General features: G+C 39.8%; 1 protein-coding gene across 1 annotated transcript in view; it reads left to right on the forward strand.

The window, feature by feature from the left end:
- Positions 1-203: 203 nt before the first annotated feature.
- tmem59 (transmembrane protein 59) overlaps positions 204-15,154 on the forward strand; it is a 48,945-nt gene continuing 33,994 nt past the window's right edge. The window contains exons 1-2 of the mRNA XM_063063956.1: positions 204-421; positions 14,171-14,276. Coding sequence (XP_062920026.1) covers positions 236-421; positions 14,171-14,276 — 292 coding nt within the window. The 5' untranslated portion in view covers positions 204-235. The remainder of the gene's footprint in view (positions 422-14,170; positions 14,277-15,154) is intronic.

Below are 15,154 nucleotides of genomic sequence, written 5' to 3' on the forward strand. Positions count from 1 at the left end.
CAAACAGCTGGCAACTACAAGTCCCAGCCACCCTTGCGCCAGCAGCTGGAAGTATTTTTTTTAAAAACATAATATTTACATCTAACACAAACCTAACTGCGGTAAATTTGTACAGTAAATCTGTAGGATCAGATGTAAGATGAAAGTTGTAGTAAAACCGATGGCAGTGAGGTACGGTATGACGGCGCACGCGCGGTGAGGTAAGGGATTGTGGATCACAACAAACAGGCGGAAGATGGCGGTGGCGGCGGGCGGTTCTAGTCGCTGCGGCTCGGTCTTCGGCTTTGCTTTGGTCTCGATATTGGCTCTGTCTTTCAGTAATGTGTCGCTGGCTTCCGACGCGTTCGATGCTGTTTTGGGAGATACATCGTCGTGTCAGAAATCCTGTGAGATGACCTATACGCTGCACACTTATCCGAAGGTAGGGCTGGCCGGCTGGTATTTTTATGTAAAACCTTGTTGTTCTGAGGCTTGAGGCTTCTCATTATTTTACTTTAACAACGCAGTCTTTTTTGATTAACTGATGTGTATTATGCATTTCAGATATCTAAATTGGTGAATCCTGTGAATTTTGTTAAAAAGCTCACATATTAGACCATAAGACCTTGGAGCAAATTAGACCGTTCGGCCCGTCGAGTTTTCTCCGTATTCCATCATAGCTGTTTTGATTTATTATCCCTCTCAACCCCATTCTCCTGCCCTTTTCCAGTAACCTATGACGCCCTGATTAATCAAAAACCTATCAATCTCCACCTTAAATATACCTAATAACTTGGCCTCCACAGCCGTCTGGGGCAAAAAATTCCACAGATTCACCACCCTCTGGTTAAATAAATTTTTCCTCATCTCCGTTCTAAACGGACGTCTCTCAATTCCGAGGCTGCCCTATGGTCCTAGACACCCCCACTATAGGAAACAGTGCCTCCATATCCACTCTATCCAGACCTTCCAATTCTGATGAACTCCAGTGAGTACAGGCATAGAGCCATCAAAAACTCCTCATATGTTAAACTTTTCATTCCTAGGATCATCTTCGTCAACCTCTTCTGGACTGGAATTTCTTCAATGCTAGCACATCCTTTCTTAGATAAGGGGACCAAAACAACTCTCTATAATCCAAGTGTAGTCTGACCAATGCCATATAAACCCTCAGCATTATGTACTTGCAATTGTATTCATGTCCTCTCAAAATGAATGCTAATATTGCATTTGGCTTCCTTGCCACTGACTCAACCTGCAAATTAAATTCTGTATTCTATAGAAATAACTTTGAACAATTGAATCATGAAGTTAATGGGTTGTAAATCACGGGAACGGTGCAGGAAAAGTATATTTGGGATCTTAATCATTACCATCTAAAATGTAAGTTTTCTGGCAACTATCTTGAAAGTATTGAGCTGGAGGTAATAGAAATTGATTTAAATTGAAAGTGTGGTTTTGAATGATATTCAACCAATCTGCAATGATCTGCTGGAAATGTCATCGATTTTTTAAGCCAGATTTGGATAATGGAGGTCTGGATTATTTACCATAAATTAGAAAATATTTGACCTTACTCTTTACATTGCTGGATTTTTTTATGGGGGAAAGCTGGTCAAACTATTACAATCTGTAATTTGATTCCTGCAGCATTTTCTTAGATTGTTTATGCAGTTATTGTTCCAGTCTCTTGAGAGAAAATTTATGGTTATAGTTGATTATGCCGATTATGCCAACCTGATTGTGGAGATTATGCCAACCTGTTTCTTGATTCTGGTTTTGGGAATTGGGATGCAATCCTGCAGAGTAAGCATGTATCAGTGACCAGGAGAAGCTCTTGTCTATGAGAATTTCTTATTGGTTTTATCTGGAGATCTCTAAAGTAAGTCATAGGTATCAGAAACCCGGTTAACCATAACTTTGGCTTTGAATTGAATTTTGAAAGTGAGATTTGTGTTTGAGCATTAATAGTGATGATTTTGAACTTGATCAAACAGCTGGCAAAACCTGTAGAATAGTATTTATGTTGCCTGTTTCTGTGGTTAAATAGTTGAAAATTGAAGGTATTTTGTAGCATTGTTCTCATTGTGATGTCACATTGGGGAAATTAAGATGAAAGGCTGAGATCCATATTTGGGCTTTGTAGAAAAAAGTCACTAGTAACAAATGTTTGTTTTTGGTATTAAAATTAGTAATAATGATTTCTTTGATTTGAAAATAGTTTGCTTTTTAGAGACAATTCAATTTAGAAAAACAGCAGCTTCATTTAGTATAAGGGAGATTTTATTTATCATTTATTGAATTCTCAGCATCAGACTTACCCAGTAAAATATATTTTGCAGATATTCTACATTGATGGTGTTGACTGCTGATTTAGAGAATTAATATAATGCATCAAGTAGATAGTTCTACAAAATTTTGAAACTACTGGGTTTATTGTGTGAAACAATTCTTCAGAAAAATGGAGTTCTGAAATCAGAAGTCTAATGGTTTAGGTAGGAGGGAGAGTGGGTGTTTTTGATTTGCTTTTCAGCTGGTTTGGCACAACACAGTGGGCCGAACGGCCTGTTCCTGTGCTATAGTCTTCTATGTTTCACATTGTCCACATTGTCTCTGTTTTAGGTGATACAACTCCACATTGTCTATGTTTTAGGTGATACAGCTCCACATTGTCTATGTTTTAGGTGATACAACTCCACATTGTCTCTGTTTTAGGTGATACAACTCCACATTGTCTATGTTTTAGGTGATACAGCTCCACATTGTCTATGTTTTAGGTGATACAACTCCACATTGTCTATGTTTTAGGTGATACAACTCCACATTGTCTATGTTTTAGGTGATACAACTCCACATTGTCTATGTTTTAGGTGATACAGCTTCACATTGTCTATGTTTTAGGTGATACAGCTTCACATTGTCTATGTTTTAGGTGATACAGCTTCACATTGTCTATGTTTTAGGTGATACAACTCCACATTGTCTATGTTTTAGGTGATACAACTCCACATTGTCTTTTAGGTGATACAACTCCACATTGTCTATGTTTTAGGTGATACAACTCCACATTGTCTATGTTTTAGGTGATACAACTCCACATTGTCTATGTTTTAGGTGATACAACTCCACATTGTCTATGTTTTAGGTGATACAGCTTCACATTGTCTATGTTTTAGGTGATACAGCTTCACATTGTCTATGTTTTAGGTGATACAGCTTCACATTGTCTATGTTTTAGGTGATACAGCTTCACATTGTCTATGTTTTAGGTGATACAGCTTCGCATTGTCTATGTTTTAGGTGATACAGCTTCGCATTGTCTATGTTTTAGGTGATACAGCTTCGCATTGTCTATGTTTTAGGTGATACAGCTTCGCATTGTCTATGTTTTAGGTGATACAGCTTCGCATTGTCTATGTTTTAGGTGATACAGCTTCGCATTGTCTATGTTTTAGGTGATACAGCTTCGCATTGTCTATGTTTTAGGTGATACAGCTTCGCATTGTCTATGTTTTAGGTGATACAACTCCACCTTGTCTATGTTTTAGGTGATACAACTCCACCTTGTCTATGTTTTAGGTGATACAACTCCACCTTGTCTATGTTTTAGGTGATACAGCTCCACGTTGTCTATGTTTTAGGTGATACAGCTCCACGTTGTCTATGTTTTAGGTGATACAACTCATTGTCTATGTTTTAGGTGATACAGCTTCACATTGTCTATGTTTTAGGTGATACAACTCCACATGGTCTATGTTTTAGGTGATACAACTCATTGTCTATGTTTTAGGTGATACAGCTCCACATTGCTAGGGTTGCGGGAGGGCTGAGATGAGGCGGGATTGATTGTATTGGATATTGTCAAATTTGTAATGTACATGAGGTGTATATGTAATGGAATAAGAAATATTTTACGACTGAGAAAGCAATTACACTTGTCAGGTATGCATGGAAACCTGTGGATTTTATCCTCGGGTAGAAATACTTGAAAACAAAAGCGGAGGTTGTGGATCCATGCAATAATTGAAGATGTTGGTCATTGTACACCGCCCCCCCCCAGTGGGTTGCTGGGGGGGGCTGCAGTTTGTTGGGCCCAAAAGGCCTGTCCTGTGCTATTTTTCTAAATAAATAAATGTGAAGACAAACCAACTATTAAACATTAATGTCCAGTGTCATTTGTGCAGAAATGAGCTGCAGTATATCTCAACCTTTTCTCAGGACTAAGGTAAAAAAAAATGTCAAAATAACATCCAAGGATACACATTGTATTGAAAGGACATGTAGGTAGGTAGAGGCGGTTGGGTGGTTTTGTTAAAAAATGAAATAAAATCTTTAGGAAGAAGTGACATAAGATTAAAAAATGTAGAAATCTTGTGGGTAGAGTTGGGGAGAAGCTGGAAGGGTTAAAAAAAAACCATGTTGTGAGTTACATAAAAGCCTCAGAACAATAGCCAGGGTGTGGCAGACAAATTACAGTGGAAGCTAGAAAAGGCTTGTAAAAACAAAAAGAGCAATGTTATGATGATTATGAGGGATTTCAATATACAGGTAGATTGGGAAAATCATGTGGGTACTGGATCCTGAGAGAAGGAATTTATAGAATACCTATGGGATGGCTTTTAGAGCAGATTATGGTTGACCACACTTGGGAAAAGGCAATTCTAGATTGGGTGTTGTGTAATGAACCAGATTTGATTAGAGAATTTAATGTAAAGAAACACATAGGCAGTGATCATATTATGATAGAATTCACCCTGCAGTTGGAGAGAGAGAAAGAAGATAAAATGGGATGTTATTGGTATTATAGTAGAGTAAAGTTAACTACAGAGAAGTTAACAAAGTTAACTACCAAATGAACTCAACGCCTTCTATACCCACTTTGAAAGGGAGAATATAACTACAACTGTGACGATCCCTGCTGCAGTCGATGATCCTGTGATCTCTGTCTCAGAAGCCGATGCTAGGCTGTCTTTAAAGAGAGTGAACCCTTGCAAGATGGAAGGTCCAGGTGGAATTCCTGGTAAGATTTTGAAAACCTATGCCAACTAACTGGTGGGAGTATTCGAGGACATTTTCAACCTCTCACTGCTGCGGGCTGAAGTTCCCACTTGCTTCAAAAAGGCAACAATTATACCAGTGCCTAAGAAGAATAATGTGGGCTGCCTTAATGACTATTGCCCAGTAGCACTTGCATCTATATTGATGAAATGCTTTGAGAGGTTGGTCATGACTAGACTGAACTCCTGCCTCAGCAAGGACCTGGACCCATTGCAATTTGCCTATCGCCACAATAGGTCAATGGCAGATGCAATCTCAATGGCTGTCCACATGGCCTTATACCACCTGGACAACACAAACACCTATTTCAGGATGCTGTTCATCTACTATAGTTCAGCATTTAATACCATCTTTCCCATAATCCTGATTGAGAAGTTATAGAACCTGGGCCCCTGTACCTCCTTCTGTAATTGGATCCTCAACTTCCTAACTGGAAGACCACAGTCTGTGCAGATTGGTGATAACATCTCCTTGCTGATGATCAACATTGGTGCACCTCAGGGGTGTGTGCTCAGCCCACTACTCTACTCTATACGCATGACTGTGTGGCTAAGCGTAGCTCAAATATCATCTATAAATTTGCTGATGATACAACCATTGTTGGTAGAATCTCAGATGGTGGTGAGATATGCCAACTAGTGGAGTAGTGTCACAGCAACAACCTGGCACTGAATGTCAGTAAGACAAAAGAGCTGACTGTGGACTTCAGGAAGGGTAAGATGAAGGAACACATACCAGTCCTCATAGAGGGATCATAAGTGGAGAGTGTGAGCAGTTTCAAGTTCCTGGGTGTCAAGATCTCTGAGGACCTGACCTGGTCCCAACATATCGATGTAGTTATAAAGAAGGCAAGACAGTGACTATACCTCATTAGGAGTTTGAAGAGATTTGGTATGTCAACAAATACACTCGAAAACATTCTAACATTCTGACATCACTGTCTGGTATGGGGGGGGAGGGGTGTGCTACTGCACAGGACCGAAAGAAGCTGCGGATGGTTGTAAATTTAGTCGGCTCCATCTTGGGACTAGCCTGCAAAGTACCCAGGGCATCTTCAAGGAGCGGTGTCTCAGAAAGGCATCGCTCTCAGAATTATTAAGGACCTCCAGCACCCAGAGCATGCATTTGTCTCACTGTTACCATCAGGTAAGAGGTACAGAAGCCTGAAGGCACACACTCAGCGATTCAGGAACAGATTCTTCCCCTCTGCCATCTGATTCCTAAATGGACATTGAACCCTTGAACGTTACCTCACTTTTTTAATATATATAATTTCTGTTTTTTGCACGATTTTTAATCTATTCAATTTATGTATACTGTAATTTATTTATTATTTTTTCCCTTCTCTATTATGTATTGCATTGAACTGCTGCTGCTAAGTTAACAAATTTCATGACACATGCCGGTGATAATAAACCTGACTCTGATCTGAAAGGAGTAGGTCAAAGTTTATTAGAAGGGGACATTAGCAGGGACAACAGTAGAGCAGCAATGGCTGGAGTTTCTGGGAATAATTCAGAAGATGCAGGATTGGTTCATCCCAAAGAAGAAGCAGCATTTGAAGGGAGGACGAGGCAACTGTGGTTAACAAGGAAAGTCAGAGATGGCATAAAATCAAAAGAGAGGGCCTGCACTATCGCAAAAATTAGTGGGAAGCTAAAAGATTGAGAAGTTCTTAAATAAAACAGAAATTAGGAGAGAAATGGAGCTAGCAAACCGTATAGAAGAGGACAGCAAAAGCTTTTTCAAATTTTTAAGACTATTAGACATGAGAGGAGAATTAGGTCATTCAGCCTATTAAGTCTGCTCTGCCCTTCAATGATGGCTGATTTATTTTCCCCTCAACTCCATTCTTCTGCCTTCTCCCAGTAACCTCTAACATTTTTAATAATCAAGAACCTATCAGCCTCTGCTTTAAATATATCCAATAACTTGGTCTCCTGAGGACTAGGCTATGAAAGCAAGGACATAATGATGAAGCTTTATTAAGGGATTCTTTGGCTGCATTTAGAGTATTGTGAGCAGTTTTGGGATCTATGTACAAGAAAGGTTGTGCTGGCATAGGAAAGGATCCAGGGGAGGTTTATGAGAATGACTCCAGGAAAAGTTTGATGGCTCTAGGTCCTGTACTTGCTGTAGTTTGGAAGAATGAGGGGTATGAGTCTCATTGAAACCTACCAAATGTTAAAAGACCCAGAGTGGATGTGGAGAGGATGTTTCCTGTAGAGACTTTAGGACCACAGGACGCAACCTCAGAATAGAAGGATGTCCTCTTAGAATAGAGGTATGGATGAATTTCTTTAGCCAGAGCGTGGTGAATCTGTGGAATTAATTTACACAGATGGTTGTAGAAGCCAAGTTATTGAGTATATTTAAAGGAAAAATAGGGAAAATAAATCGGCTATGATGGAATGGCAAGACAGACTTGATGGGTCAAAATGGCCCAATTCTGCACCTCTGTCTTGTGGTTTAAAATTTTCCACTCTTGCCTAGTCTGATTTATGTAATTCCAGATATGCAATAATATTCTTGCTCTTGAATTTCCCTCTGAAATGGCCAGCAAGTAGCTAAATCTGGGAGTAGCCAGTGATGCTCATGTACCATGAATAATTAAATTTCTATATATAAGTAGTCTTCTTGTGTGCTGGTGTCCTTTTTCAGTTGAGAGTTTGATTTTAAACATCATATTCCATCCTGGAAAGTAAGACTGTGCTGTGCATGGAACTGCCATGAACCATTATTTAAACTCTTTAATGTGTTTTATTGTAAAAACTTCGCATCATAATCAGGATAGACAAAAAAAAAACAATGTTCTTTGCTGCTGCAAGTAAGTTTTAGGTTGCACTTGTGCATATGTGTACTAGTGCATTTGGCAATAATCTCAACTTGGACCTTTGTTGGTTAGGTTATGTGAGTTTGAAATATACTTGGTAGCTCTGATCTTTCTCAGCCAAAATTCACAAACAGCATTGCAGTCCACTGTATAGTTCTGAACTCTGGGTGGTTTTACTGTACTTGGCTACATGTCACTAAACTGTCTGGATCTAATGCTCCCTAAATTTACAATTAAAATCAATTGATTGTACAGTTATGCTAAGCTAGTGGGGCAGTCAGTGCTTATGACATTGTTCCATTCAGGCTTTCTCTTTTAAAAAAAAACTTGTATCATACTCAGTATGTTGCCTTAAGGTGCCGTGCACAATCCTGACTTGATGGAGACAGAAGTGAGAGCACAGAGGAACATCTGGTGAAACTTCTGAAATGCCTGCTTCGCTGCTGCTGCAACTGTGTGGTCCGAAATCTCCGGAGGGGAAGGCCCCGAGTCCTCGGCTTTGCCTGTTGCTCGGCGGCCGGGGCGGGGTCAAAGCGCTCAGCAGAGGATGGTGCTCAGTGTCGAAGGGCTGGTCGGAGGCTCGAAGTTTTCGGGCAGACTCAGGGTCAGCTGTGGTCGGGTGCTTCCAATGGTGCTGCATCAGCAAGTTTGCGGCGCTTGGAGGTTCATGGCAGGGAGAGTTTCTCCCTTCTATCGTCTGTGTGAGATGATGAGGCTATCAGGACTTTGAGACTTCTTTTTTACCGTGCCCATGGTCTGCTCTTTATCAAATTATGGTATTGCTTTGCACTGTTGTAACTATATGTTATAATTACGTGGTTTTGTCAGTTTTAGTCTTGGTTTGTCCTGTGTTTCTTGTGATATTATTTTGGAGGAACGTTGTATCATTTTTTAATGCATGCATTTCTAAATGACAATAAGCAAGGACTGAGTGTCCTCATAATCTAATCTAATCTAACCACTGAACCGTTCTATGCTAGTAAACTTGAAGGATTTCTCCCAAGCTGTTTTACATTGTGCTAACATTTGATTTGGTGTATAGCAGTGTTTCCCAACCTTGTTTAATCCCAAGCCCCCTTAAAGTATTATCATACTTGCCAACGCCCCCCTGAAGTACTCTCATACTTGCCAATGCCCCTCTTGGGCACAGTATACTTTCTAGTGCCCCCATCGTGTAAAAATATGTCTATCATATGCTAACTGAGAAAATTATTCTGCTTTAAATCTTTATTTGTCTTTAACCTAGCTTATGCAGTACCTGTGCGCTGTACAGCAGCTTCGATATCAATGTGATCCTTGAGCTTGATGACTTTTAGCAAAAATTGAAATATCTGGTTGAAGTTGTGGTCTTAAGTCCCCAGGCATAACAATGTCCAAGCAGTTTCTGTTTTTTTGTGATATTGTGGTTCACTGCACTGAAGTCTCTTTCACCAAGGTAGGAGGGTGGAAATGCAATGAAGAGCAGTTTGACTCTTCTCTAAAGACCAGGAAACTTCATTTGACAGAGTAGCCACATACCACAAAAGCTGACATTTTTGAAAAGCATTTTTACTTCTTCATCATTCTGAATTTCGATAATTTCTTCTTGCAAGGTCTCTTCCTGTTCTTCCACCTTGCAAAGAAATAAAGTTAATTACCCAGTCCCAGTCCAGAATTTCCAGGTCATTTAAATCCTTGAATCGATATTGAAAATACTTCGGTGACTGCAGGTGTAAGCAGTATTCTTGCAAATCGCCATCTGTGAAAGAGAGTGCCATACTTTACATGTAGAGAAATTGAGACGACATTCTTCTCCTGATGTTTTGTGTATATATTTCCAATTTTCTGATAAAAGTGGACACTGCTCTTTTTGCCTGGATTAAATTGAAATTCTCACCCTGTAGGTTCATACGTAGAATATTCATTTTGATTGGTTAGGTATGCCACATCTCCAAGTAGAAGTTCAGTCTTGTTTCCAAAGCTCTTGTTAACTTTGAGCAAAAATTCAACCATGGTGTCAAAAAGATCAAGGAAACATTTTAAGCAGCAGCCTCTTAACAGCCAATGCACTTCTTTGTGAAGAAGCAAGTGTCCTAACTTATCATCATTATCTTAGCGTAACTGGTGAAATATTCTGCTATTTAGTGGATGATCTTTAATTTTGTTGATAGCAGATATTACAAGAGTCATGCTTGAAAAAAGTCACTGGCTAAGGTTTTTGATTGTGAGATGTTGATGATGAATTACACAATGGACTGCAAACTGACTTGGAATTTCTTTTTTCATAAATGCCACAATACCAGCATGGTGATCTGTCATACATGGTGCTTCATCTGTTGCACAAGAAATTGAATAATTACTTTGGTTCTGTCTTCACTAAGGAGGACATAAATAGTCTTCCAGAAATAGTAGGGGACAGAGGGTCCAGTGAGATGGAGGAACTGAGCGAAATACATGTGAGTAGGGAAGTGGTGTTAGGTAAATTGAAGGGATTGAAGGCAGATAAATCCCCAGGGCCAGATAGTCTGCATCCTAGAGTGCTTAAGGAAGTAGCCCAAGAAATAGTGGATGCATTAGTGATAATTTTTCAAACCTCGTTAGATTCTGGACTAGTTCCTGAGGATTGGAGGGTGGCTAATGTAACCCCACTTTTTAAAAAAGGAGGGAGAGAGAAACCGGGGAATTATAGACCGGTTAGCTTAACGTCAGTGGTGGGGAAACTGCTGGAGTCAGTTATCAAGGATGTGATAACAGCACATTTGGAAAGCGGTGAAATCATCGGACAAAGTCAGCATGGATTTGTGAAAGGAAAATTATGTCTGATGAATCTCATAGAATTTTTTGAGGATGTAACTAGTAGAGTGGATAGGGGAGAACCAGTGGATGTGGTATATTTGGATTTTCAAAAGGCTTTTGACAAGGTCCCACACAGGAGATTAGTGTGCAAACTTAAAGCACACGGTATTGGGGGTAAGGTATTGGTGTGGGTGGAGCATTGGTTAGCAGACAGGAAGCAAAGAGTGGGAATAAATGGGACCTTTTCAGAATGGTAGGCGGTGACAAGTGGGGTACCGCAAGGCTCAGTGCTGGGACCCCAGTTGTTTACAATATATATTAATGACTTGGATGAGAGAATTAAATGCAGCATCTCCAAATTTGCGGATGACATGAAGCTGGGTGGCAGTGTTAGCAGTGAGGAGGATGCTAAGAGGATGCAGGGTGACTTGGATAGGTTGGGTGAGTGGGCAAATTCATGGCAGATGCAATTTAATGTGGATAAATGTGAAGTTATCCACTTTGGTGGCAAAAATAGGAAAACAGATTATTATCTGAATGGTGGCCGATTAGGAAAAGAGGAGGTGCAACGAGACCTGGGTGTCATTATACACCAGTCATTGAAAGTGGGCATGCAGGTACAGCAGGCGGTGAAAAAGGCGAATGGTATGCTGGCATTTATAGCGAGAGGATTCGAATACAGGAGCAGGGAGGTACTACTGCAGTTGTACAAGGCCTTGGTGAGACCACACCTGGAGTATTGTGTGCAGTTTTGGTCCCCTAATCTGAGGAAAGACATCTTTGCCATAGAGGGAGTACAAAGAAGGTTCACCAGATTGATTCCTGGGATGGCAGGACTTTCATATGAAGAAAGACTGGATGAACTGGGCTTGTAGTCGTTGGAATTTAGAAGATTGAGGGGGGATCTGATTGAAACGTATAAGATCCTAAAGGGATTGGACAGGCTAGATGCAGGAAGATTGTTCCCGATGTTGGGGAAGTCCAGAACGAGGGGCCACAGTTTGAGGATAGAGGGGAAGCCTTTCAGGACCGAGATTAGGAAAAACTTCTTCACACAGAGAGTGGTGAATCTGTGGAATTCTCTGCCACAGGAAACTGTTGAGGCCAGTTCATTGGCTATATTTAAGAGGGAGTTAGATATGGCCCTTGTGGCTACGGGGGTCAGGGGGTATGGAGGGAAGGCTGGGGCGGGGTTCTGAGTTGGATGATCAGCCATGATCATAATAAATGGCGGTGCAGGCTCGAAGGGCCGAATGGCCTACTCCTGCACCTATTTTCTATGTTTTCTATGTAAATCATGTTCCTAATTGGAATACTTTTATCCTCCAAATAGATTTTGAGTTCATTGTAGATTGATTCTCCATTGATATTTGTTTATTTGCAGAAGAGAATCTCTTCATAAAATGGCTAGCACGCGAGGGCATAGTTTTAAGGTGCTTGGAAGTAGGTACAAAGGAGATGTCAGGGGTAAGTTTTTTATGCAGGGAGTGGTAAGTGTGTGGAATGGGCTGCCGGCGGAGGCAGAAACAATAGGGTCTTTAAAGAGACTCCTGGATGGCTACATGGAGCTTAGAAAAATAGAGGACTATGGGTAAAGCCTAGGTAGTTCTAAGGTAGGGACATGTTCGGCACAGCTTTGTGGGCCGAGGGGCCTGTATTGTGCTGTAGATTTTCAATGTTTCTATAAACTTTTCCATTTTTGATAAATCATACATATGCCATCTGTAATGCTTCATTGTATCACACCATTGACTCATCCAGTTGTATCCCAAATTCTGTTTTTTGTAGTGCTGTGCCCGTAGTTCATTCTCAATGGCTTCACTCTTTTCATCAGTATGAGGGGTTACAGAGTTATTAATCAGAAGAATTGATTTTAAAATACTGGTATCCATTTTGAGAACAGTGGTGAGCACTTCTGATACAGCAGGCATTATTAATCTTTCACCAATTGAATGAGATTTTCTGTGCTTTGCCATCATTTTGGAAATGTTATAAGCACCACTATCAAGGTCAATTTTAGCTTTCTTGGCAAATGACTGGAGTGTGCAATGCTTTTCAAATGCTTCTTTCATCTTCTGGAACTGAACAATATCATAAGTAGCCTTTTAGGGAAGTGTTCCTGCAATCTTGATTGTTTCATGGCTTGATTAGACAGTACAGTATTACACATAAGACATATGAGGTGTTGCTGATCTGACGGGAATGGAATAAAACCATTCTCCAGGTATGTAACATTGTATTGATGCACTTTCTGTTAATTCTGTGTCTTAGCAGGATTAGAATTCATGGCTTCACTGCCTTCAGACTCGGAGATAGAGCTATATGTATTTATCCATTGTTGATAGGGCTCAATTAAAATGAAAAAATTAACACAAACTGGGAATGCCTATCAGATATTGGCGATGGCAACAAGTTGATACGGTCAGCCAGGTCTTGTGCCTCAAGTTAGGGTGCTGCTTACTTCTTCCCCCCCCAGCGACCATAACCACCCGTGCTGGGCATCACTGGTGTATTGGAGATTCTATTTTGATAGTATCACAAAAGCAGTTATTAATTATACATTAGTCCTAAGGCTTCCACTTATACAAAGACTTGCAGCGTGTTTACATTAGTTCTGTTAAGTCAAATACAATTGGCGTTTCAGTTGTATCATGCATGGGACAAGGGATAAGCGATCTTGCAACCTTAATAATATGCTCAGAATCAAACAAAGTATTCATTGTTTTTAAATTTGATTCTGCATTTTTGATCAGCTAGTAGCATGCATGCCTGAATAAGCAAGTTTCATTTCAAGCCTTACTTTAGAAGCCTGTCTTAAAATTGTGCAACTTTATTTTGAAGGCATTAATTTGTATCACATGTTGTGTGTTGACTTGTGCAATTTTAACATATAATCTTCCTTGGCCACTTGCCAATTGTAGACCATAAGATGTAGGAGCAGAATTAGGCCATTTGGACCATCGAATGTTTCGCCATTTCATCATGGCTGATACATTTTTCCTTCAGCCCCAATCTCCTGCTGCCTTCTCTCCTCCCCCATATCCCTTCATGCCCTGACCACCCAAGGATTTATCAACCTGTGCCTTAAATATACATTTGGTCCCCACAACTGCCTGTGGCAATGAATTTCACAGATTTACAACCCTCTGGCTAAAGGAATTCCTCCTCATCTCCTTTCTAAAAGGACACCCCTCTATTCTGAGGCTGTGTCCTCTGGTCTTAGACTCTCCTACCATAGGAAACATTCTCTCCACATTCACTCTATCAAAGCCTTTCATCATTCAATAAGTTTCAATGAGGTCACCCCGCATTCTTCTGAATTCTAGTGAATACAGGCCCAAAAGCATCAAATGTTCTTCATATGACAAGCTGTTCAATCCTGGTATCATTTTCATTAACCTCCTTTGAACCTTCTCCAGTTTCAGCACGTTCTTTCTAAGATAAATTGTGACTTTGAAATTATATCAGTTGTTGCTGGTAGAAGTTCCTTACTTAAGCATTTTTCTGTTTTTTCCATTATGGCAGGAAGAGGAACTCTATGCTTGTCAAAGAGGCTGCAGGCTCTTCTCGATCTGTCAATTTGTGGATGATGGCACTGAATTAAACAGAACCAAGAATGAATGTGAATCTGGTAAGATTGCAGACTTGTGTGCCATGATATGCTCTGGTGCTGTACAGAACTTTTGATTAAACAACCAGTAATAGAAGATGACATGCCCTAAGGAGGAATCTTTTGAATGATTAGGAAATTGATGGAATCAGATATATTAGCTCACACTGCTGGGGAGGTTATTAACAGCAATAGGATAATTTTGTAGTACAGCTGACATAGAAATCATAAGTACTTTTATCTTAGTAGAGACTATAGAGACTTGTATATCAAAGTGCAGGAGTTTCGACATATGCATTCATAAAGTGCATCAGGAGCAGCTTTCTCAGCTAATGCAACCAGGAAAGCAGTTATAAAATATTACTTTAGATCTTATAAAATGATAGCAATCTTATAGTAAAATGTTGTAGTAAAATTTAAAGACTTCCACAGGGATCCTGCTAGTGCCTGTGGAATGGCTTGTAGATTTATTAATAGCTTAACAATGACAGATCTAAGGAATGACTTCATAATACTAGATGATTATATGTTGCTTTGAGAAATGAAATTTCCATGTGGAGTTTGATTATGACAAAAGCTGCTAAGGTTTTAAAAGTTTGTGATATTGCGGAAAAATTAGCTAGCCTGAAAAGTGGAAACACATTAAAACATGATCAAAAACAAATAGAATCTGTTTTTATGCCTTGCTAGTTTATATTCCTAGAGGTTCTACATGTACTATATGTTTAATTAAAAAGGATGTGGTTATGAATATGGGATCCTTGGAGAAATGGGAAGAAATGATCCATTGGTGTGGAAAGGGGAGGAGGGAGGAAATATTAGACATGAATATCCATTTTCATAGTAGTAGAAACATTAAAAATAAACTTAATGAGAGATGGATGTAAAACAGAATTGTA

This window comes from Mobula hypostoma, chromosome 12, assembly GCF_963921235.1.
Source record: "Mobula hypostoma chromosome 12, sMobHyp1.1, whole genome shotgun sequence".
In the NCBI taxonomy this organism is placed as follows: Eukaryota; Metazoa; Chordata; class Chondrichthyes; order Myliobatiformes; family Myliobatidae; genus Mobula; species Mobula hypostoma.